The sequence below is a fragment of the Elephantulus edwardii genome, unplaced genomic scaffold, assembly GCF_000299155.1.
Source record: "Elephantulus edwardii isolate Elephantulus edwardi_28Jun2011 unplaced genomic scaffold, EleEdw1.0 scaffold00029, whole genome shotgun sequence".
Lineage (NCBI taxonomy): Eukaryota > Metazoa > Chordata > Mammalia > Macroscelidea > Macroscelididae > Elephantulus > Elephantulus edwardii.
Genome location: NW_006399779.1, coordinates 1,174,274 through 1,198,122, shown reverse-complemented (window position 1 = coordinate 1,198,122; position 23,849 = coordinate 1,174,274). Strand labels below are relative to the sequence as shown.

Here is a 23,849-nt window from a genome sequence, read left to right as displayed (position 1 = left end):
AATATTTATGCGTTCCATTTCTTCCTTAACAATATCTAATTTTCCTACATTCATGGTTCTCACATTCCATGTCCCAATCACCAGGGTCTGCTTACAACTGTTCCTCCTCCTTTGTATTTCTTTACTTGAAAGCTCAACCTCCTTTGCTGTTTCTGTTATCTAAGTGTGTTCTATTGTACATAGGGTTTTCAGAGGCCTGCTATTTCAGAAGTGGATGGCCAATTCTTCTTCCTAGTCTCTCTTAATGTGACAGTTCAGATTTAGACAATTTTCAGACAGACCAGCAAGTTAAAGTTATATGCCTTATTGCGGCGTTAACTTTAGTGTCAGTGTTGTCCCTGCCTTTCTCACATGCGTCTTTACCCACTTATTTCCCTGCTCCATCATCCACCAGGATACCCAGCCACTTCTACCCCCTCCCTTCACATCTATCTCCCTTTGACCAACCCTCCATCTAATAACTTATATATGAAGTTCTATGGCTTCTGTGATTCCAAACACATCCGCTGATGGTAGTTCCTTATGTTGGGATCAATGTCTCTGAAGTTCAGTCGTAATGTTTCTGGACTAAAGGTGATGCATCCTGTTGAACTGGTGTGTAGATAGGCTTTTCTTGGCCCGAGGACCACAGGCCCTCGGGCCTGAACGAATGTCTCGCAGTTTTTTCTTCCTCGATTACCTGCGGAAGATGGGTAATTAGTATTACTGCATGTCAAAATGTCTCTGGGTTGTTCATTGGATTTGCCATATGCTCTGTCGTTGTTGGGTTTTTTGTGTGGTTTTTGCTTTGTTTTGTTTTAGGATTAAGTTTGGTTTTTTTCCCTTGCATAATATTTGTAGCTGCCTACTCCTTCCTTATCATTATATGGAGGGTTTTTTTCCTTATGTGTAAATCTTAAGAAAAAACAAACAAATGAAAAAAACATTACTTAACTGTTTTCATCTCTTTGTCAAAAAATCAATTGACTATAAGTAGATGGGCTGACTTCTGGATTCTCTATTTTATTCCATTGATCTATCTGTCTGTCACTGTACCGGTACCATACTGTTTTGACTAAGAGGACAGTGTAGTAGGATTTAAAATCAGGGAATGAGATGCCTCCTATCTGTTTCTCTTTTTAAGGATTGTTTTGCTAATTCTGGATCTCTTTCTATTACAAATGAAGTTGGAGATTGCCTTTTCCATCTCTTTGAAGAATGGAATTGGTATTTTTATTGGGATTGCAATAAATGTGTAAATTGCTTTTGATAGTATTGTCATTTTCACCATATTGAGTCTTCCTATCCATGAGCAAGGGATATTCTTCCACTTCTCCAGGTCTCTTTTTGTTTCTTATAGTAATGTTTTGTGATTTTCTTTGAATAAATCTTTTGTTTTTCTTGTTAGGTTTAACCCCAAGTGTTTAATCTTGTGATTAGCTATTGTGAAGGGTATTGGGGTTTTTTTTTGTTTTTTATTTTTAGCTCCAGTTCTGTACTTTCTTTGTCAGTGTAAAGAAATCCAATTTATTTTTTTATGTTGACCTTGTATCCTGCCGTCTCACTCCAGTAAGAATAGCAAAATTTAACAGAGCAGCAAACAACAAATGCTGGTGAGGTTGCAGAGAAACTGGCACCCTTATTCACTGTTGCTGGGAGTGTGAAATGGTGCAACCACTATGGAAGGTTATATGGCACTCTCTCAAAAAGTTGCAAATAAAAATACCATTTGACCCAGAAATTCCATTACTGGGAATATACACTAAAAGAGCCATAACTGCCACCAAGGCAGATATATGTACACCCATGTTTATTAAAGCTTTGTTCACAATAGCAAAGAGTTGGAAATGACCTAAGTGCCCATCAACAAATGAATGGATAGAGAAATTCTGATATATTCACACAAGGGAATACTATGCTGCATTGAAAAACAAGGAACTCATGCAATAGTATTCAAAATGGGTGACCCTGGAGGACATTATGGTGAGTAAAATATCTCAGTCACAAAAGGACAAATACTGTGCATAGTGCCACTGTTGTAGAATGGGACTGACATCAGGGTTGGGGTGAGACTGAGAAAAATTGGATAAATTATGTATACTGCATTGAAACAGATGAGGGAGAGAACATTTTAAAAGCAATATGTGATTGGGTATTATGGTTATGACAAGAGTCCAGAATGAAGGTTGCATAGTGGAGTATACTCAGGGTGGGGGGACTGTATACCAATGAAGGAATTTTACTTTTCAAAGAGAAGAGTGAACTGGGGGGAGGAGTGGGCAGGGAGAAAAATGAAACAATGAATGAATGGAAATCCAAAATCTCTGTTAACCTTTATTGAAGTTAATAAAATAAAATTTAAAAAAAACCAAATAAACCAATGTCTTTGCTCCTTTGGACTTAAAAACCATGAAGCAGAATGAATGTGAATGGGTAAATCAATTAATTATATAACATGAATTTGAGAATTGCTAACAGATATGAAGAAGATAAAGCAAAATCAAATGTTAAAAATTCTTCCAGTATACAAGGATTTCAGAATGGGTTTTAATAAATTGGCTCAAATTGAGGATTTAAACTTTGTACAATTACTACTTAAGTCCACACAGTGAATTTTTGGTATGGAAATACAAAAAGATATCAAAATAGCATTTTTTTCACAAAACTAGAAAAAAAAGAAAATGTATGGATACTGGATATAGGATGAATTTTTGACATGCTCTTTTCCTGATTTAGAATCATGCAGTATTTCCATCCTCTGTTCTGAGGATTCCTTCCTGGCCTAAGTATAGATTTCATATAAGCTTAATCAAGTGTTCTAGGATTCCCATTTTCCTTAAATTTAGTCATAATTTTCTGTGATCCACAGAGTCAAGTGCCTTTGCATAGTCAATGAGAAACATATATACAATATATACATTCCTTTGGTACTCTTTGATTTCTGCCAAGATCCATCTAACATTGGTGATGATGTCTCTAATGCCACAACCTCTTCTATAACCAGCTTGTGTTTTTAGTAGTTCTCTGTCAATATAGTTTTCCGGTCATTTCTGGGTCATCTTCAGCAGGATTGTGCTAGCATGTGGAATTAGTGATATTGTTGGATAATTTCCACAATATGTCTGATAACCTTTTTTTTGGATTAGAAATAAATATGGATCTCTTCCAGTAAGTTACCCAGGTTGTTGAGGAGAAATGTGACATCAGAATTGAAGGAAGACTCATCAACAACCTACATTATGCAGATGAAACAACCATGCTTCCTAAAATTGAAGAAGACCTAAAAAGCTTGCTGCAGAAGGTCGCACTCTAGTCTTCAATATGGATTGAAGTTTAACATCAAGTCAAAGATTCTCACCACTGGGCCAGTTGGAAGCACCATGAAAGATCGAAAAGAGATTGAGGTTGTTAACAATTACAGCTTGCCCAGCTCCATAATCAACACTCTTGGCACCAGCAGTCAGGAAATGAAAAGATGAACAGCAATTGGAAAATCTCCTCTCAGGGACCTCTCCAGAGTTCTGAAAAGCAAAGATGTCAGTCTAGAGACTAAGGTGCACCCAATCCAGGCTATGCTCTTCCCAAGTATTTGCTATATATTAGAGAGCTCGACAATGTCTAAGGATGGCAGAAGAAGAATTGATGTCTTTGAGCTGTGATGGTGGAGAAGAGTATTGATTATTACATGGATTACCAATAGAACAAATAGGTTTGTAGTGGAGAGGGTGAAGCCAAGTTTCTCTTTGGAGGCAAAGATTTTGAAGCTCACCCTCACATTTTTAGACATGTTTCTCAAAGGGACGAGTCCTTGGAGAGGGACATCATGCTTGAAAGCGTGGAGAAAGGGCTAAGGAGAGAAAGACCCTGGATGAAACAGATTGACAGTGACCAGGACAATAAATGCAGGTGTGTCACAGACAGTGAGATTGGCTCAGGATAGGGCAAGGTGGTTCAGCGCTATTTGTGCATAGGGTAGCTACGAGTCACAGGCGACTCGATAACGTGTAACACCACCACACATTTACACAGTGCTAGAAACAGACTTTAGAAAACTTATAATACTGATGCACAATTAACTATAGTAACCAGTTAATCAAAATGTCCTAGAAATTCCAATTTAAGAGCGGCACAGCAAGAAGAATAAAGTGAAACATAGTGATAAAATAATTTGAAATCATCTCGGGCATGTCCTGGACTCACTACATATTTGACTCAAACTCTGAAACCTATTCATCTCCAGACAGGCATAAGAAACCATTTTCAGAATGATGACCCTGAAGCACTCTATCACATTATGAAATATCTTATCATCTTCACTTCAGTGTGCTTATTGAAGCAAGAAGATGGAATAATTTATTTTAGAGAGATACACAGCCAGAAAAGTTGGATTAAATGTGTTTTCTTCTTCACTAGAAATTTCTCTATATCACTTTTTAAAATTGTTATTATATGCCACTTCAGTTATAGAATCTTTCTGAAAATCTGTACCCACTCCCTTGAAATATACACTGATTGGCATATCTAAAATTATTTTAGAATAGCCAGAGATTCACTGTATTTAAACCCCCACTCTCACCCCTGCATCTTTATAAGTATTCTCATTCCAGAGAACAGTAAATAAAACAGATCAGGCTCAATTTACAAATTTGGAGGCAGAATCTAATGTTTATTTAACTAATTTTATTAAGCAAACAATGAGGGAGAATTTGCATCTACCATTGGGTGTAAAAAAAAAAAAAAGGAGGGGAGAGGGAGAAGTAAATATAGTCTTAACACATTCTCTCTGTGCAAACTGGCCCAGGGCTATGTTGTTTCTACAAAAAATGTGAATTTAAAAATATTTTAACTCCCAGGAATATGCTTCATGTTATAGAAATAATGTTAAAAGTAAAATAAAAGTCATACTATAAAGAGATACAAGACCTATATAGTTGTACAAGGTGCTAATATAAGAAACTTGGAATCAGGAAAACCTTTTATTTATTATATATTTTTAAGCTATCATTATTATTACAGAGTGAATGTTGTTCTTGCCAAATATTTGCAAATGCCTTTAAGACATATGAAGAACATTATTGAGGAAGGGTGTATAATCTCATTGGAAAATAGTAGAACCATCTCATTCCAACTGTTAACCCCTTTCTAGGAACCTTTCTTTGAAGGTCTGAATTCCAGATCCCCACTCTCTATTCTGGGGTAAAGAACTTCCTAGTCTCACTGATCAAGGCAGAGGAGTTAAAAGAAAAGTAAAGACGGGGTAATAGTAGCCATTGCATCAGAGAGTTGGACAATGACCAAGGAGGATAGAAGGAGAATTGATGCCTTCGAGCTGTGGTGCTGGAGAAGAGTATTGAGAATACCATGGACTGCTAGGAAAACAAACAGATTTGTCCTGGAAAGGGTTAAACCGGGTGGCTCCTTGGAGGCAAGGATTCTGAGGCTGCGTCTAACATACTTTGGACATGTTGTGAGGAGAGACCGGTCCTTAGAGAGGGACATCATGCTTGGTAGGGTGGAGGGACGGCGCAAGGGAGGAAGGCCCTCTATGAGGTGGATTGATTCGGTGACTGGGATAATTGGGATGGGAGTGTCAGAGACAGTGCGATTGGCACGGGACAGAGAGGAGTTTAGGGCTGTTGTACATAGGGTCACTATGAGTCACAGGCAACTCGATGGCACATAACAACAACAACAACTATAGTAGCCATAGATCAATGTTGATTACTTTTATAAAACACAATGTATGTGAGTGATCATTTGAAGCACAATGTACATATAGGAATGTGTCAAATGCAATGTTCTCTAATTACATACAATGCATAAATATTTTTATGAAAACAAAAGTAAAAGAAAAAAGACAAAAAATTGATCACTATATGCAATTTACAATAAATAATAACATAGAAAATGTGTAAAGGACAGGGAAAATATACCACTAAACTAAAATTAAATAGTTGGTGTAAGTCTACTGGTATCTATTATAATAGACTCTAAATAACCAGAAAACTTCAATTTTCCAGTAATGTGTGAAAGTTTTGAGTTTGTATGTACTTGTTAATAAGACATCAATGATATCCAATACAAAAAATTAACAGGATCTGTAAGAAGGGGGGAAAAAATCTCTTCTCTTAGCTCCTATTCTTAATTATACCTATTACAAACCCTTCAAAATACAAAAATTTGGAAAAATTTACAGAAGAAATTATTTTTAATAAGTGAGGGACAATGGAGGAGAGATAAAAGGATGCCAGGGTGGGGGAGGGGGAGGGCAAGGAGGCAGCATGACCCATTCCACGACGCTAGAGGAATGAGAAGCCACGTTAATACCATCATTGTAGTATAATAACTTAAGTTTGGTAACAGTGCATTTATAAACTTGATTGTTATCATGTAATGTGGAAAATATTTGGAGTAATGTAGCTTATCTATTGCATAAGTACCTTAGAAAAATTGCCAAATAAACCAAAAATGTTTAGTGAAGATATTTATTTGGAATTCTAAGTAAATCATTAGTTGAAAAATAATGCAACAGAATAAGAAATAGTTATCATTAATTATTCATGATTTAATAGCTCTAACTAGCCAACTGCATTTATGAAAAAAAGGAAAGTAAAATATGAAAAAAAACGGTGCTAGTGAAACTGTTGAAAATAAGATAAAGATTAAAAAAAACCTGTCAAATATTATTTTTTTTCTGACTTTGTAATGACCTTTGAGTTCTTGTAGAATATTTTTAATGTCTTTATAACTTCTTAATATTGTCATATCTTTACTGTTGTTAATGTGCATTGAATCAACAACTCAAAGCAGTCCTATGAATAATGGCCCTGAACCTTGTCCTATCAGGAGACAATTTTACCATCTTTAACACACCTGACCCCATTGCTTCAGTCACTATGTCCATTCATCTCATCCACAGTCTTCCTCTTCTGTGCTGACCTTCTAACCTTGTAAGCCTGATGTCCTTCTCCAAGGACTAGACCCTCCTGGCAACATTCCCAAATTATGTGAGATGGAGCTTCAAAATTCTTGCTTCTAATTAGCAAATTGGATTCACACTCTCCAGGATTGATGTACGTGTTTTATAAGGCTAAGATTATCCTAAATCACTTCTTATTCTAGATTGATTTTACTTAGCACCAGTCAATTTCTAGGTAGGTTTTTGTCTTCAATAGATGCAAATCTATTTCGTATGCAGGTAAACACATTTATGAATAAAAAGAAATTTTATTATCAGTTCAGACAAAGTGTACTTAGAAATAAAAATGAGTTAGAGAAGTTTGGATTAATATCAGAATCAAATAAGTGTGTGTATGTAGAGATTATTTCTTTGTTAAAATTCTCAACCATATATTTCTTATCACTACATCATTATATGCCAGAATGTTCTTGAAGGCAAAGATGATAAAGCTTCCTCCCACATACTTTGGACCTGTTGCTTAGAGACATTATTCATTGATGAGAGACATGATGCTTGGGAAGGTAGAGGGACAGCAAAAGAGAGGAAGACCCTCAACCGATGAATGGAAAAAGTGATTGCAACAGTGGACACCAGTATGTCAAATAAGATGAAGGTAGCATAAAACAGAACAGGTTTCACATCTGCTGTTGACACAACAGCAACAATTCATTATAAAACCAAACTTACTTATGGCCAGCATTCCAAACTTGTATCAAGTTTATGGGTGTGAAAATACGTTCTTTGATTTATATAAAATTTGCTTGAGATCTAAACCTTACCTCATTCTGAAGATCTCGGATCATTTTCGTCTTCCTTTCCACTTCAGTTTTTAAAAAATTTATCTGAAAATAAATAGAAGATTATGTAGTTACATAGCCAATAATTTGCTCCCAAAGCCTAAAGACAGCATTTTCCTAGAGCAAATGTCTATTACTTGAAATTAAAACCTTCTAAAGTGTGAGTAAAGATTTTTTTTTGTTATTTAAACCACATGAAAGTCATATTTATAGTATAGCAACGTTAAGAAACTAAGTCACAGGGTAAGGAATATAATACAGCCTATCAATTAATGTTGCTGTTGTTATGTGTTGTCAAGTCACCTGCAACTCACAGCTACCCTACATACAACAGTAGGAAACCCTGATCTAACCTGTGCCAATCTCACTGTCTCGAACATTCTCCCATTACTCCAGTCAATGAATCAAATCATCTCATAGAGGGTCTTCCTATCCTGCACTCTCCCTCCACTTTCCTAAGCATGACGTCCCTTTCCAATCACTGTTCCCTCCTTACAACATGTTCAAAGTAGGTCAGATATGCTTCTGAACCCATGCCTCCAAGAAACAGCCTGGTGGAGTTTTTTGGTTGTTTTTTTCATTGTTGCACTTTTCTCCCCACCCACTCACCCCCACCGCCACTCCCAGTTCGCTCCTCTCCTTGAAAAGCAAAAGAAAAACTCCTTCATTGGTACACAATCCCCATCCCCGACGCCCGCACCTCCACACTCCCACCCCAAGTATATTCCACTCTGCAACCCTCATTCCGGACTCTTATGATAATCATAATGCCCTAAAATATATTAATTTTAAACTATTCTCTCCCTCATCGGCTTCAATGCAGTAAACATAGTTTATCCTGTTTTTCTCAGTCTTACCCCCACCCCAATGTCAGCCTCATTCTACAACAGTGGCACCATATAATATTTGTCCTTTTGTGACTGAGATATTTTACTCAGCATAATGTCCTCCAGGGTCACCCATTTTGAATAATATTGCATGAGTTCCTTGTTTTTCAAAGCAGCGTAGTATTCCATTGTGTGAATATACCACAGCTTCTCTATCCACTCTTTTGTTGATGGGCACTTAGATTGTTTCCAACTCCTTGCTATTGTAAACAAAGCCGCGATAAACATGGGTATACATATATCTACTTGGATGTCATTTATGGTCTCTTTAGGGTATATTCCCAGTAGCGGAATTGCTGGGTCAAATGGCATCTCTATTTGCAACTTTTTGAGAAAGCGCCATACCTCTTTCCACAGTGGTTGCACCATTTTACACTCCCACCAACAATGAATAAGGGTTCCAGTCTCTCCACAACCTTGCCAGCATTTGCTGCTAGCTGGAACAGCCTGGTTTAACCCTCTCCACAAACTTGTTTGTTCTCCTAGCAATCCATGGTATATTCAATATAGTTCTCCAGCCCCACAGGTCAAAGGCATCAACTCTCCTTCTATCCTCCCTAGTCATTGTCCAGCTCTCTGATGCACAGCCAGTGACTACAAAGACCATGGCCTGTTTTAGGCACACCTTAGTCTTCAGACTGACATCACTGCTCTTCAGTACTTTGGATAGGTTAGGCATCTTGGATTTTCTTGGGATATCTGGTTTTCAAACCATTTGACTAGTTAGCAGCTAGTCAAAAACTGGTAACTACATCACATCTGATTTTTGGTTTTTATTTTCCTTAAATTTCCATTAAATGCCTTGCAGCACCCTCATGTTTCTGGCTTGTGATGGTAATAAAACCTTGAACCAAACTCTTTTTTGGTGGTGAAACATTTTAAATTAAATCAGTACTTTGAAAACTATCATGTCCATTGCTTTAGCCATACTGATTTTCCTGATTTATTTGAACTGAAGAAATAGAGACAACAACTTAAAACCACATGTCACACCCACTATCTCCTGAAGTAGGTTGAAGATGGTTGAGGAAGAAAAAACCCTAATAAAATAATAACAAAATTTTTTAAAATATCCCCAAAAAGTTGTTGAAACTATTCAACAGTAAGAAATATATACAGAGCAGTAGCATTCCTCTAAGTACAGCTTAACATGTTGTTATGTGCTGTTGAGTCACTTGCAGCACATAGCAACCCTAAAACTGCTCTATCTTGTGACAACCTTATTGTCTCTGGCACACCAATCCCCATTAACCAAGTCACTGAATCAGTCCATCTCATTGAGGGTCTTCCTTTCTTTTGCCGCCCCTCCACCCTTCCAAGTATGTTGTCCCTTTCAAAGGATTGTTCTCTTCTTGCAACATGCCCAAAGTATGTCAGACAAAGCTTCAGAATCCTTGCCTCCAAGAAGCAGCCTGGTTTAACCCTCTCCAGGACAAATCTGTTTGTTATCCGGGCAGTCCATGGTATATTCAACACTCTTCTCCAGCATCACAGCTGAAAGGCACCAATTCTATTTCTATCATCCCTAGTCATTGTCTAGCTTTTATAAGAAAAACAAGCAATTGCACAAAGTTTCACATGCGTGTGTTCTGATCACATTAGTGTGAGTATGTGTTTCTCTTTTTGTTTCTTATTTCATATTAATGGTTTTAAAGAGCCCAAATCCAGACTTTTATACAATTGGATCATGAATGTGGTACAGACATAAATGACCGAGAATCTTGGGTACAGACTTGGGCTTTCTCACTCTACGTGAAGGTGGAACAGTGCATAGTTCTAGATGAGCTACACAGACCAGTATTCAGCATCTACACTCATATCATACATGTACCTTATTAGTAAAAGAAACTTTTTATATGCCACAAGTTCATCTTTAGGTTAAGGCATGAATTAGTTACCTATATCTTGTTTATGTTAATCACCTACTTATTCACAAATACCTCTATATTCCCTGAATCTTTACATTTTTTTACTGTTCACTATTTGTTAAAGTTAGTTTTAAAATAATTTATTAAAAGGAAATGTATTGAGATAGTAATACTATAGTCATTTAAATGTTAATTTATAAAGAAATATTCTGAAAATGTAATGTGTAACTGTTCAAGGCCTACAATGCCATTTTTTTTTGCTATTTTTAAAAGTACTGTTCTATATGAAACAGAATTGGTCTACAGTACAAGCAGACAACAACCAAGAAAAAATTTACCATTATTTTTAGGTGTCTTCCAGTCAACTAAGACTCACACGTTTCTGAACATTGTCTTATTCTGTGACAACCTCTTCACCTCTGATATTTTTAGCCCATTGTTACAATTACTGTACCAAATCATCTTTCTTTTGTTATTCTTATTCATTGTTATTCAAATTTTAGATGCATAGAAAGCAATTGGAAAGACTATGGCTTGAACCAGGTACATCATGGTTTTTAAACTGACATCTTGTACTTTAGCACTTTGCAGAAGTCCCTGACAGGAGATTTTTCACAATGCAGTGCATCTTTGGATTTCTTGACTGATGATAATGTGAGTGTTGATTGTGGATCCACGTAAAACTAATTTCTTTAAAACAGAATTTTTTTTTCATCTATTACCACAGGGGCAATTTGCAGCATCATGATGGATGGTGAAGAGATTGAGATTGTAAACAGTTTTAGTTTGCATGACTCCACAATCAACAGTCTTGGCACCAGCAGCCAGGACATTAAAAAACATACTATGTTGGGAAAGCCAGCTGTTAGAGACCTTTCCAAAGTACTGAAGAGCAATGATGCCATTCTGGAGACTAAGGTGCAACTGTTAAAGGCCATGGTCTTTGCAATCACTTGCTTTGCATCAGAGAGCTGGACAATGACTAGGAATTATAGAAGGAGAATTGATGCCTTTGAGTTGTGGTGCTGGAGAAGAACTCTGAATATACCATGGACTGCTAAGAGAACAAACAGGTTTGTCCTGGAGAGGGTTAAACCAGGCTGTTCCTTGGAGGCATGGATTCTGAAGCTTCATCTGACCGGCTTTGGACATGCTGTAAGGAGAGACCAACCCTTGGAGAGGGACATCATGCTTCGGAGGGTGGAAGGTCAATGCAAGAGAGGAAGACACTCAGTGAGATGGATTGATTGAGTGACTGGGGTAATGAGGGGAAGGTGTGTCAGAGACAGTGAGCTTGGCGCAGGATAGAGCAGAGGTTAGGGCTGTTGTACATAGGGTCTCTAGGCGTTTCAGGCAACTCAACAGCACATAGAAACATCATGCTATTGAATATTGGTCCAACAGTGAAGTTTGGTTTTCTTGATGCAAAAATATACTCTATATTGAAGGCTATGGTCTTTAATCTCCTGAATCAAGTCTTTCAAGTTCTCTTCTTCACTTTCAGCAAGCATGGTTATTTCATTTGCATATTATAGGTTGTTGATGAGTTGTTTAGTAAAAATAAGAATCCCAAAACACTTCATTTTTGTCATGTGATATCTATACCTGGACCAAGAAGCTGTTGTTATTTTGGTTCCTCTAACAAAGAACAATGGAATATTACATGGTTTATAATAAAAAACAGTGTGTATTAGGATTGTATTCTTTCTGTAAGCCTATTCAATCTATATTCTGATCAAATTATTAGAGAATTTGGACTATATGAAGAAGAACGTGGCATCAGAATTGAGTAAAATCATCAGCATTCCTGCAAGATGATTATGAAATTTTCTCAAGTGCACAAAACACAATTATTTATTGGAATGGAAGAACATAGCGATTTTTATTCTTAATCTTAATGAATCAAAGCTTGAAGCCAATTTTTACCTTTAAACTAATTATGTCTCAATTAGCGAAAGTTAAGCAATAAAAATTAACAGGAATAGCAAAATGCATCCAATGAACATTAATATCTTTAATTGCTCTGGCTACAGCTGAAAGCTCATTTGGCCTTGGTATCTATTAAGATTTTTAATGAGGAGCACATCAAAGAAAGATTTACTATCCCATAATTTTCTCAGACAAAAAGCAAATGTGTTAACTTTCATAAAAAGTATTTTCCCAATATATTTAGAAAAATAATTCATCAATAAAATGAAAAAATATCTTTGGGATACAATATGAAACATTTCCTTTATATTTTTGTGTATTCTAATACCTTTAACTTTAGCATACAACATATGTAAGTTTTATTTTAATTTTTTTAAAATAGCCTACTTGTGGTATAGTATATAAGTTTCAAACTAACAATCATTCAGTAGGAGAAATGTGAACAGTCTGCTCTTGTAAAGATTTTGCTCTATCTTGCTGTCGTTGACTCAGAATTGACTCATAGCTTACCCTTAGGTTAGCTTAGGTTTTTAGAGAGAGTATGTCTCATGGGATCTGCTTAGACTTCTGGTGCAAAAGAAACACTTTACTCTTGGGTCTCTTTTCCTGATGGCATTTAGGCTTTGTAATAGAAAAAACAAACACAATAAGCATCAAAACCCCATCTCATTGTCATTGAGTTAGAATGACTCATAGCTGGCCCTACAGTGAGTTTTCAGAGAGTGTGAATTTTGTAGGAGAAGACTGCCACTATTCGCCTATAGGAGCTGTACTGGATTTGAACCACACACCTAGCATTTTCAGCACAGTTCCTTACACACTAGGCTACCAGAACTACCTTAGAAAGGTTTACAGTCTCAGAAATCTGTAGGGAGTGTCTTGAATCAAAAGTGATGCAATATCAGTAGGTTTCATTGGAATTTAATTTTTGCCCTGAACCAGATGGTTTTACTAGTGAATTATATCAAACATTCAGAGAAAAACTGATACCAATTCTACATAAAGTATTTCAGGAAATAGAAAAAAAAGATGGAATTCTTCAAGGCTCATTTTATGAAGCAAACATATTTTTTATACAAAAGTCAGGTAAAGACACCACTAAAATAGAAAATTACAGACCAATATCTCTCATGAACATAGATATAAAAACCCTCAATAAAATCCTGAAATTTAGTAGAATTCAGTAGTACATCAAAAACATTTCACCATCACCAAGTGGCATTCATAACAGGTATGCAAGGATGGTTCAACATAAGAAAAACTATCATTGTAATTAATCACATGAACAAAGCAAAGGACAAAAACCACATGATCCTATCAATTGATGAAGAAAAGGTATTTGACAAAATTCAACATCCTTTCCTGAATAAAACACTCAATAAAATAGGAAAAGAGGGGAATATTATAACACAGTGAAAAGTATATATGCAAAACCAAGAGCCAACATCATTCTCAATAGAGGGAAATTAAAGATGCTCACTCCTTTTGAGAACAGGAGCTAGGCAAGGATGCCCATACCACTTCTGTTCAATACTGTATTGGAAGTTTAGTTAGGGCAATAAGATAAGAGAAGGGAATAAGAGGTATCCAAATTGGCAAAGAGGAGGTATAATTATAAATTCAGATGAAACAATAGTATACTTATAAAACCTTTAGGGCTCAGTGAGAAAACTACAGGACATAGTTGACCAGTTCAACAAAGTAGCAGAGTACAAGATCAATATACAAAAATCACTTGCATTTCTCTACAGTGAAAACAATATAGAAAAAGGAGCTAAGAAAAACAATACTCATCACAATAACTAATCACAAGATTAATCATTTGAGCACAAATCTAATTAGAGACACCAAAGACCTATACAAAGAAAATTTAAAACAAAACAAAACAAACAACAAAACATTACCACAAGAAACAAAAAGAGACCTAGAAAAAATGGAAGAATGCAGCATGCTTATGGATAGAAAGACTCAATATCATTAAAATGACAATTCTATGATAGGCAGTCCACAAATTCAAAGCAATACCAATACAGATACCATTTGCATAGAACAGATAATTTCCAATTTTGTCTGCAACAGAAAGAGACCCCAAATAAGTAAAGTACTTCTAAAAATGAGAAACAAGAAGCATCACACTCCCTAATTTCAAATCTTACTATACAGCCCTGGTGTTTAATACAGCATGGTATTTGTACAGTGACAGATACATAGATTAATGGAATAGAAGTGAGAACCAAGATATCAGCTTATCCACCTATGGTCAACTGATTTTGACAAGGAAATAAAAGCAATTAAGTGGGGAAATGGCAGCCTCTTTAAAAAATAGTGTTGACAAAATTGGAAAACCATCTGTTGAAAACTCAAGCAACACCCACACCTCACACTAGATACAAAAATCAACTCAATGTGGATAAAAGACCTAGGAGTAAAATCAAAGACTATAAATTTCATTAGATAAAAACTTAGAACTCTACAAGCCCTAATCCACTGTATGAATAGTCTCTCACGCATCCTGAAAAACCTATAACCAAAAAAAGAACAAAATAGATGAATGGGACCTTCTAAGAATCAAATCTCTGTGTACATCAAAAACTTTTCCAACAGGGCTAAAAAGAAAGCCACAGACTGGGATAAAAAAAAAAAAGATACTTGGTAGTGACATATCTGAGAAGGGACTTATATCTAAAATTTATAAAATACTCCAGTATCTCAACAAGAAAAAGGTAAAAAACTCAATAAGTAAATGGGCACAGGATATGTAAAGAAACTTCACCAAATAATGCAATCGACGGCAAACAAACATAAGAAATGTTCAAAATCCATAGCAATTGGAGAGATGCAATTAAAAAACAACTACGAGAAATGATCTCACCCAGCAACAATAGCAAAATTCAACAGAGCAACAAACAATGAATGCTGGTGAGATTGTAGAGAGATTGGCACCCCTATTCATTGCTGGTGGGACAGAAAAAGAACTGACACCTTTGAGCTGTGGTACTGAAGAAGAGCACTAACTATCCCATGGACAGCAGGAGCGCTCTTTGGAGGCAAGAGTGATGAAGTTTTGCCTCACATACTTTGGAGATGTTGCTAGGAGGTGCTGTTCCTTGGAGAGGGACATAAAGTGTGTTATTCTTTGGAGTTGGGAATGGTGGAGAGTCAATGAAGGAGAGGAAGACCCTTAGCCAGGTGGATTGATACGGTAACAGATGCAATAGGTTTTTGTGTGTCAGGGAGCATGAAGATGATGTGGGACAGAACAGGTTCAGATCTTTTGTTAATCAGGTTGCTAGGAGTTGTATTCAATTCTATATCACCTAAAACAAAACCAATATGTTACATATTATTTCTACTCCAGAAAAAGGTAATCTAACAGAGTGTGGAAATTATCAAATACTAACCAAGACAAAGGCATTCTTTTAGGTTGTATAGCTCTGGTGTACAAGTTGCCGTCCCGTGGTCACTTGTGGTTGCTGTGAGGCTGAATACTGTGACATGAATGTGTCAAATGCGTTAATGGTTGGCTACCCAATGCGGACTGAGAGTGGGGTGGAACTCCCCGATTAAACAAGCGTGGAAGGAGGAGTGGCGTCCACTTTCATAATAGCTTGCCTCCGGAAACCCTATGAACTTGGAGAGAGGATGAAAGACACCCAAGCGTCAAGGACTCTCCTTCATAGGGTCGCTATGAGTCACCTGCGACTCGATAGTACTTAACAACAACAACAACATCACTAATATTACACATGAGCAAAATCCTTCTGAAAATTACCCAAAAGCTACTGGAATAATACATCAATAGAGAACTACTGAAAATACAAACAGGGTTTAGAAAAGCCATGATGCTAGGAACATCACTGCCAATGTCAAATGGATCTCGGCTGAAAATAGAGAGTAGCAGAGGAATGTCTGTGTTTCATTGGCTATGCATGGATCACAACAAATTGTGTCTCGAACCATGAGGCAGTTGTCAGAACAGAACAAGAAAACACTGCATGGTTCAACATCAGAGAAGAGTACATCAGGGATGTGTCTTATTTCCATAACTTTCCATATGTATGCAGAACAGATCATTGGAGAGGCTGGACTTTATGATGAACAATGTGACATCAGGATTGGAGGAAGACTCATCAACAACCTGCATTATGCAGATTATACAACATTACTCTCTGAATCTGAGGAGGGCCTGAAACATTTGCTGAAGAGGGTCAAGGACTATGGTTTGCAATATAGCTTGAAGCTCAACATTAAGAAAATGAAGATTCCTACCACTGGGCCAATTGGTAGCATCATGATAGATGGAGAAGAGACTGAAATTGTTAACAATTTCAGCTTACTCACTTCCACAATCAAAACTCTTGACACCTGCAATCAGGAACTCAAATTGCATTAGGGAAATCTGTTAGGGACTACTCTAGAGTGCTGAAGAGCAAGGATTTCAGCCTGGAGACTAACATGTACCTGTTCCGGGCCATGGGCTTTACAATTATTCGCTGTGTATTAGAGAACTGAACAATGACCAAGGATGCTAGAAGAAAAATTGCTGTGTTTGAGTTGTGGTGCTGGAGAAGAGTATTGAACACACCATGGACCAACAAGAGAACTAACAGGTGTGTTTTGGAGAGGGTGAAACCAAGTCACTCTTTGTAGGCAAGGATTTTGAAGCTCTGTCCCATATATTTTGGGCATGTAGCTCTCCAGGAGTAGTCTCTGGAGAAAGATACGATGCTTGGAAGGGTGGAGGGACAGCGCAAGAGAAGCAGATCCCAGATAAGATGAATTGACACAATAACGGGTAATGAGGGTAAGTGTGTGAGAGACAGTAAGGTTGACTCTGGCTAGAGCATTGTTCAGAGCTATTGTGCATAGGTTCACTATGTGTAGTAGTTGACATGATGGCACATAACAATAACAACAGCATATTACATGTTGCACTGCTGATCTAAAAGTTATTAATTTATATCTACTAGCTGATCCAGGATAAAGATCAGAACTATCATTTCCGAACAATTAATTGCCTCCAAAAACTCACTGGAGGGTCAGCTGTGAGTAGGCTCCAACTTGATGATACTTAATAAAAACAACCACAGGCATGAGGGAGCTCTAAGGGGTTAGTACAAGGCGCAAGATTTGAATTTACCAGCTGCTATAAAGGAGAAACATGGGTAATTTCCTCCCATGAGATTCACTGTCTCTGAAAACCTGCTTGAAGGTGATCTATGAGTGGGTTCTGACTTAATGATACATAACAATAACAAAAACATCTAGATGCATGAGAAATCTTGGTGACTGGGAAACCTGAAAGGAGCTGAGTTGCTCATTTAAAGGCTGTGTCTCTCTGGTGAGTTGAATCCACCAATAACTCTAATGGAAAAAGAAGGGCCATCTCCTCCCATGGGATTTGCTGCCTTGGAAAACTCACTAGTATGTCAGTTATGATGAGTCCATTATTCAACCCCAGTGAGTTAAAAGCAGCATATTAAAAGAAAAAATCATCTTTAAAATAAGCATATAAAATTCCCATATTTTAAGACTTATGCCACCTTGTTATATATTCTGAATATTCTATGTTAGACTGAATATCTTTCAGTTTAAAACAGAACATATTTCTTTTACGAGTATTTTTAAATCTATTTTAGCTGCAAGTTATTGGAGAATATTTTGCATGATTTTTAAACTGAATGCTTGTTTATCATCTTAAAAATAATTTTTAATTTTATCACAATAGAGTTGGAGAGTACCTATGCATTCTATGAACACTTTTTACTTTATATAACTTCATTTTGGGTTAATCTAGATTTTATTTTTATAAATATGCTGCTGTTATTAAGTTGGAACCAACTCATAGCTGACACTCCAGTGGGTTCTTCAGGCTCAGTAAATCTCACAGTACTAGTTTGTCCATCTGTCGCCCACAGACCAGCTGGTGGTTTTGAACTGTGTGCCTTTGGGTTGACATTGCTACTCCTTACCAACAAGCCACCAGAGCTACCTAAATATGCTAAGTATTATATTGTTGCTGTTGATTGCCTTCAAGTCGAGCATGACTCACAGTGACGCTATGAACAAAAGGCCTAAAGCCCCTCTATAACTATTAACTTTTATCAAAGTTCATAGAGTTTTCAGAGGCGTATTGTTTAGGAAGAGTATTATATAAACATGTATTATGTTTCATTTCTTTATAATAGGGAAGTTAATAGTTCAAAACTATTAATTGAATTTTTATATCTTTTATATGTCTGTCTATCAACTTTTTTCTGGGAATCCTAACACATATTAATGGATACTGAAGCTTTATTGTGGTACTTATACTATAATTATGGTTATAGATGTCATCATTCCATTATTATCTTTAAATTGGTAATAGATGATAATTTTCCTTACAATGTATTTTTGCCATAAAATATACATAACAGGCATTAATACTGCTGCCATTTCTTTCTTTGTCCTGGCTGATTTGCACATATTTTTCATCTGCATATGCAATTTCCAAATTGACACATTTATTGATATTTCTCTAGTTACTTAATTTTAAATATTCTGTGTTGTTTTAAAAACTGAATATAGTTACTTAATTTTAAATCTTTGTTTTAACAACTGAGTGTAGACCATTTCAAACTCATTTAAAAGCGCCAGTTTACCATGTTTTCACTATATTAGAACATTCTCTTGCAATCTTATACTTTTTTCCTCCTTTTCCCTTTTGTTGTGAGACAAATAATTTTACTTTATGATTGGTTTCTTATTTATTTCCATCAAATAAACCAAATTTTCATCTCATGTTTCACAGTTATGCATTCTAATTGTGTTACAGTGATTGCTCCCTAGGTTAGAATTCAGTAAATTCTTGCCAATTAACACATACCCTGCTCTAACCTTAATAAAACTTCTTTTCCTTTTCTTTATTTATTTCCTAACGGAAAAACTAAATATGTCAAGACATTCATTAACTATTACTCTACTCACTCTTAGAAATTTTGCTGTATTTATATAACTTTGTAAATAATTTTCTCCAAAAATAATTTCAAAATGGAACTTTGTACAGTAATCATATACTTCACAATTTAAAGGTTAGCTGAGAAATAATTTTGGGGGTTCATTGGATCTCACTTCTTATCATTAAAAATTTTTGTTCTTGGCATTAAGCTATCCCTAGCCTATGGCAATATATAATTTTTTATTTACACTGAGCACAATAGTTTTTACGTCTAATAGAGAGACTACATAATTTTTTATTATTAATTTTAATGAACATTTACAGAGATTTTGGATTTCCATTCATTCATTGTTGCACTTTTCTCTCTGCCCTCCCCTCCTCTTCAGTTCACTCTTCTCTTTGAAAAGTAAAAGAAAAATTCCTTCATTGGTATAGAACTATTTTGTTGTTCAATGTTCTATAAAATAAGATGGATAGAGTCCTGAAATAAATTCTCTTCTCTCTCTTTATGCACCACACATGTATACATCACATATGTACACATATACACATTTTTACTTATATATGTATAAAATATATAAATCAACTTTTAAATCTTTGTAAAAACAACATTATTTTAAAATAGTGGATAAAAAAGCAGAGAATGATTCTTGAAGAAATTATACCCAGTAGCTTAAGAGAACACTTCAAAATTTGATGTCATTGTTAGGCGTCATAGAGTTTAACACAATTTATAGCTACACTATGAACAATTGATCCGAACCGTGTCCTATCTATTATATGCTCAAGACTATTGTCACAGTCACTGTTTCAGTTCATCTTATTGAGGGTCTTCCTCTCTCCCATCTTTTCCAGACTGATGTCCTCTTCAAGGACTGACCCTCTACTGACATTTCCAGTTTGTAAGATGAAATTTCATGATTCTTTCCTCAAAGAAGCATCCTGGCTGCATTTCCTACAAGTTTGTTCTTTCCCCAGGATGTTGAGTCCTCTTCTCCAACACTACAACTCAAAGGCTTTGATTCTTCTTCTGTCATCCTTATTTATTGGCCAACGTTGAGATGCCAATAAAGAGTGAGAGAACAGTCTTTTACACAAACTAAAAGACTATCAAAACTCTAAGAGTCTCTCTCACTTTACTGTTCCTCTTGTCATACATTCATTCTTACTTACCCTTGGCAAATTTTGCTATGATATTTATAAACAACCAAGAGTTTTCTTAGTTTTAAAAATAAGTTGTCAGTATGGCTATTCGACCAGTTGCTACTTATCATTGTTATCACAATGAATTTGTTCATAACATATGCTATCTGATAACACGTTTGAATGCATCATCAAAAAATATTTTGAACTTTGTAGTATTGACTTATTCTTCATAGGAAAGAGCCTCAGGAAAATAAAATTCTTTGCTTGTAAATTATGGGGATGAAATTGAATTGAGAGGAAGCAGTCAGGGAAGATGACATCAATTGCTTGTTGTTAGAGCCATGGAGTTGATTGTCATCGCACAGCGAATCCAAGGGGCACAGAAAAACGACCCCATACATTTTCTTACCTGTAATTTTTATAGAAGCATATATTTATTCTACAGAGAAATAGGACAGATTTGAACCATGTGTCTTTCAGGTGAAAATGGAGAACTCAATGTTTTGCACCATAACCAAAGGCACTGGCTTTGAGTTGATTCTGACTGATGGTTGTTCTCTATCTGGGTTTCAAAGCTAAAAATCTTTATAAAAAGAGCCTGTATTTGAACTGCTAGCTTTTCAGTTAGCACCTTAGTATGTATTACACCACTACAGCTCTTTATATGATAAGATAGGAATATCATTGCTTTTACTGTTATGTGCCATCGAGTCACTTGTAACTCATAGCAACCCTATGTAGTGCCAACCTTATTGTCTCTGACACACCTAACCCCATTCCTCCAGTTACTGAATAGATGCATCTTATCAAGGGTCTTCCTTTCTTGTGCTGTCCTTTCACCCTCCCAAACATGATGTCCATCTCCAAGGACCGGCCCCTCCTTGTAACACGTTCAAAGTATATCAGAAGAAGCTTCAGAATCCTTGACTCAAAGAAGCAGCCCAGTTTCACCATCTCCAGGATGAACCTCTTTGTTTTTCAAGCAGTCCATGGTATAATCAGCATTCTTCTCCAGCACCACATCTCAAAGGCATCAATTTTCTTTCTATCACTCATAGTCATTGTCCAGCTTTCTGGTGCATAGTAAGCAATTGCGAAGACTATGGCCTAGATCAGGCACACCTTAGTCTCCACACTGACCATTAGAGAGTTTTTATTTAGTAGAACATTGTGTGTGTGTATGTGTCCTTTTCTGTACATCTTCTCCCAATATTCAAAACAGATATTATGGAAGGCAGTTTGGTGTTTTCTCAAAAAGTTGAACATACCGTAACAACCAAAAAAGCATGGTACTAGTACAACAAGAGGCACAAAGACTAATGAAACAGAAATTAATCCATGTACCTATGGTCAACTGATATTCAACAAAGAAGCAAAATCTATCAAATGGGAAAACAACAACCTCTTCAAAAAGTGTTGTTGGCAAAACTACACTACTTCTTGTAGTAAACTAAATCAGGTTCATGCCTCTCATCATACATAAAAATATCTAAAGATGGATCAGTGACATAAGCGTAAAGCCCCAAACTATAAATATCTAAAAGAAAACTTGGGACCAAGCTTTGAAGGTTTCACCTATGATATAAAGAGGGTGTTAAATAGAACCAGAAATACACAAAAAGGAGAAAATAAAATTGATGAATGGGACTTTCTAAAGATTAAATTCCTGTGTGCATCAGAACCCTTTTTCAATAGGATAAAAAGAAAACATACAGACTGGGGAAAAAAATATTTGGCAATACCATCTCAGAGGAGGGTCTCATAACAAAATTTACAGAATCCTATAGGGCCTACAGAAGAAAATAAGACTTATAACCCAATTTAAAAACGGGCAAAAGACAAGTAAAGATTTTTTACAGAGGAAGACATTTGAACAGTCAACAGACACATGAAGAAATGCTCAAAATCACTGGCAATAAGAGAGATGCAAATCAAAATCACAATGAGATATCATCTCACCCCAGTAGCAATGGCAAAGTTTAATAGGACAGCAAGCAATAAATGTAGGAGAGAATGCGGAGAGGTAAGAACTCTTAAACACTATTGGTGGGATTATACAACCACTCTGGAAGGCAGGGGGTTTTTTCCCCCTCAATAAAGCTGAACATAGAAATCTCATACAATCCAGCTATTCCATTCCTGAGAATATGCCCTAAGGAAATTAGAACTAAGACACAAATGGAGATTTATACACCAAAGTTAATTAACAGTGTTATTTACAATCCTAGGAACATGGAAACAGACCAAATCTCCAAACACAATTGAATGGATTGAGAGATTGTGGTTCATTCCTACAATGGAATACTATGCAAAAATCAGGAAAAGTGATTGAAAATATTACAATATAATTTGGGAGAGATAGGAAGGCATTATGCTAAGTGATATAACTCAGTTTCATAAAGATAAATATTTATTAGGACCATAATTGTAAAAACAGAAGGATAACTAATAAAATATGTATGGGAATCCAAGAGTGCAAGGGATGGAAACAGAAGGGTGAAGGTTGGTAGTAGTGTGGGGAATCATGGGGTGGCACAATTTGCTGGGGAGATGGAGATGTGGGTAAAGGAAATGGGAAAGATATGGTAAGGATCTGGAAAGACAAGTTAATGAAGGGCATGGTTTAATGGTGATTGACTTTATAAAACACAATGAATGAGAATGATTGTATGAAACACAATGTATATGAACTTTTATGCAAACCAATGAAAATTAAAAAAATTTAAAACACAAAGTGAAAATAAAAATAATAATGAAAAGAACAAATTGGATGTCAGAAGAGACACTGAAGATTACACTGGAGCATAGAGAAGCCAAAGCACAAGGAAGAATTCAAGATACTAAAGAGCTGAACAGAAGATTCCAAAAGGCAACTTGGAATTACAAAGCAAAATATTACAATGAAATGTGCGAGGAGCTAGAGTCAGAAAATCAAAAGGGCCGAACTCGCTCAGCATGTCTTAAGCTCAAGGAACTGAAGAACAGATTCAAACCTAGAGTTATTATAATCAAGGATGCTTTGGGCAGAATATTAAATGATCTGGGAAGCATTAAAAGAAGATGGAAGGAATATACTGTCATTGTATAGAAAGGAATTGGCAGATATAGAAGAATTTGATGAAATAACATATGAGCAAGAGCCTATGGTGATGAAGGAAGAAGTTCAAGCTGCTTTGAAGGAAATAGCACAATATAAGGCCCCAGGAATAGATGTATACCAATTGAAGTATTTCAGATAACAGATGTTGCCCAGGATGTGCTCACCAAGTTGTGCCAAGAAATCGGGAGAACAACCATTTGGCCAACTGACTGGAAGAGATCTATATTTGTTCCCATTCCAAAGAA

The 23,849-nt window shown here is 36.1% G+C and overlaps 1 protein-coding gene across 1 annotated transcript in view; it reads right to left on the bottom strand.

The window, feature by feature from the left end:
* The window catches only part of LOC102866288 (leucine zipper protein 2-like), a 675,146-nt gene that overhangs the window by 267,766 nt on the left and 383,531 nt on the right, over positions 1-23,849 (bottom strand). Inside the window, 1 exon segment of the mRNA XM_006883771.1 lies at positions 7,720-7,782. Coding sequence (XP_006883833.1) covers positions 7,720-7,782 — 63 coding nt within the window.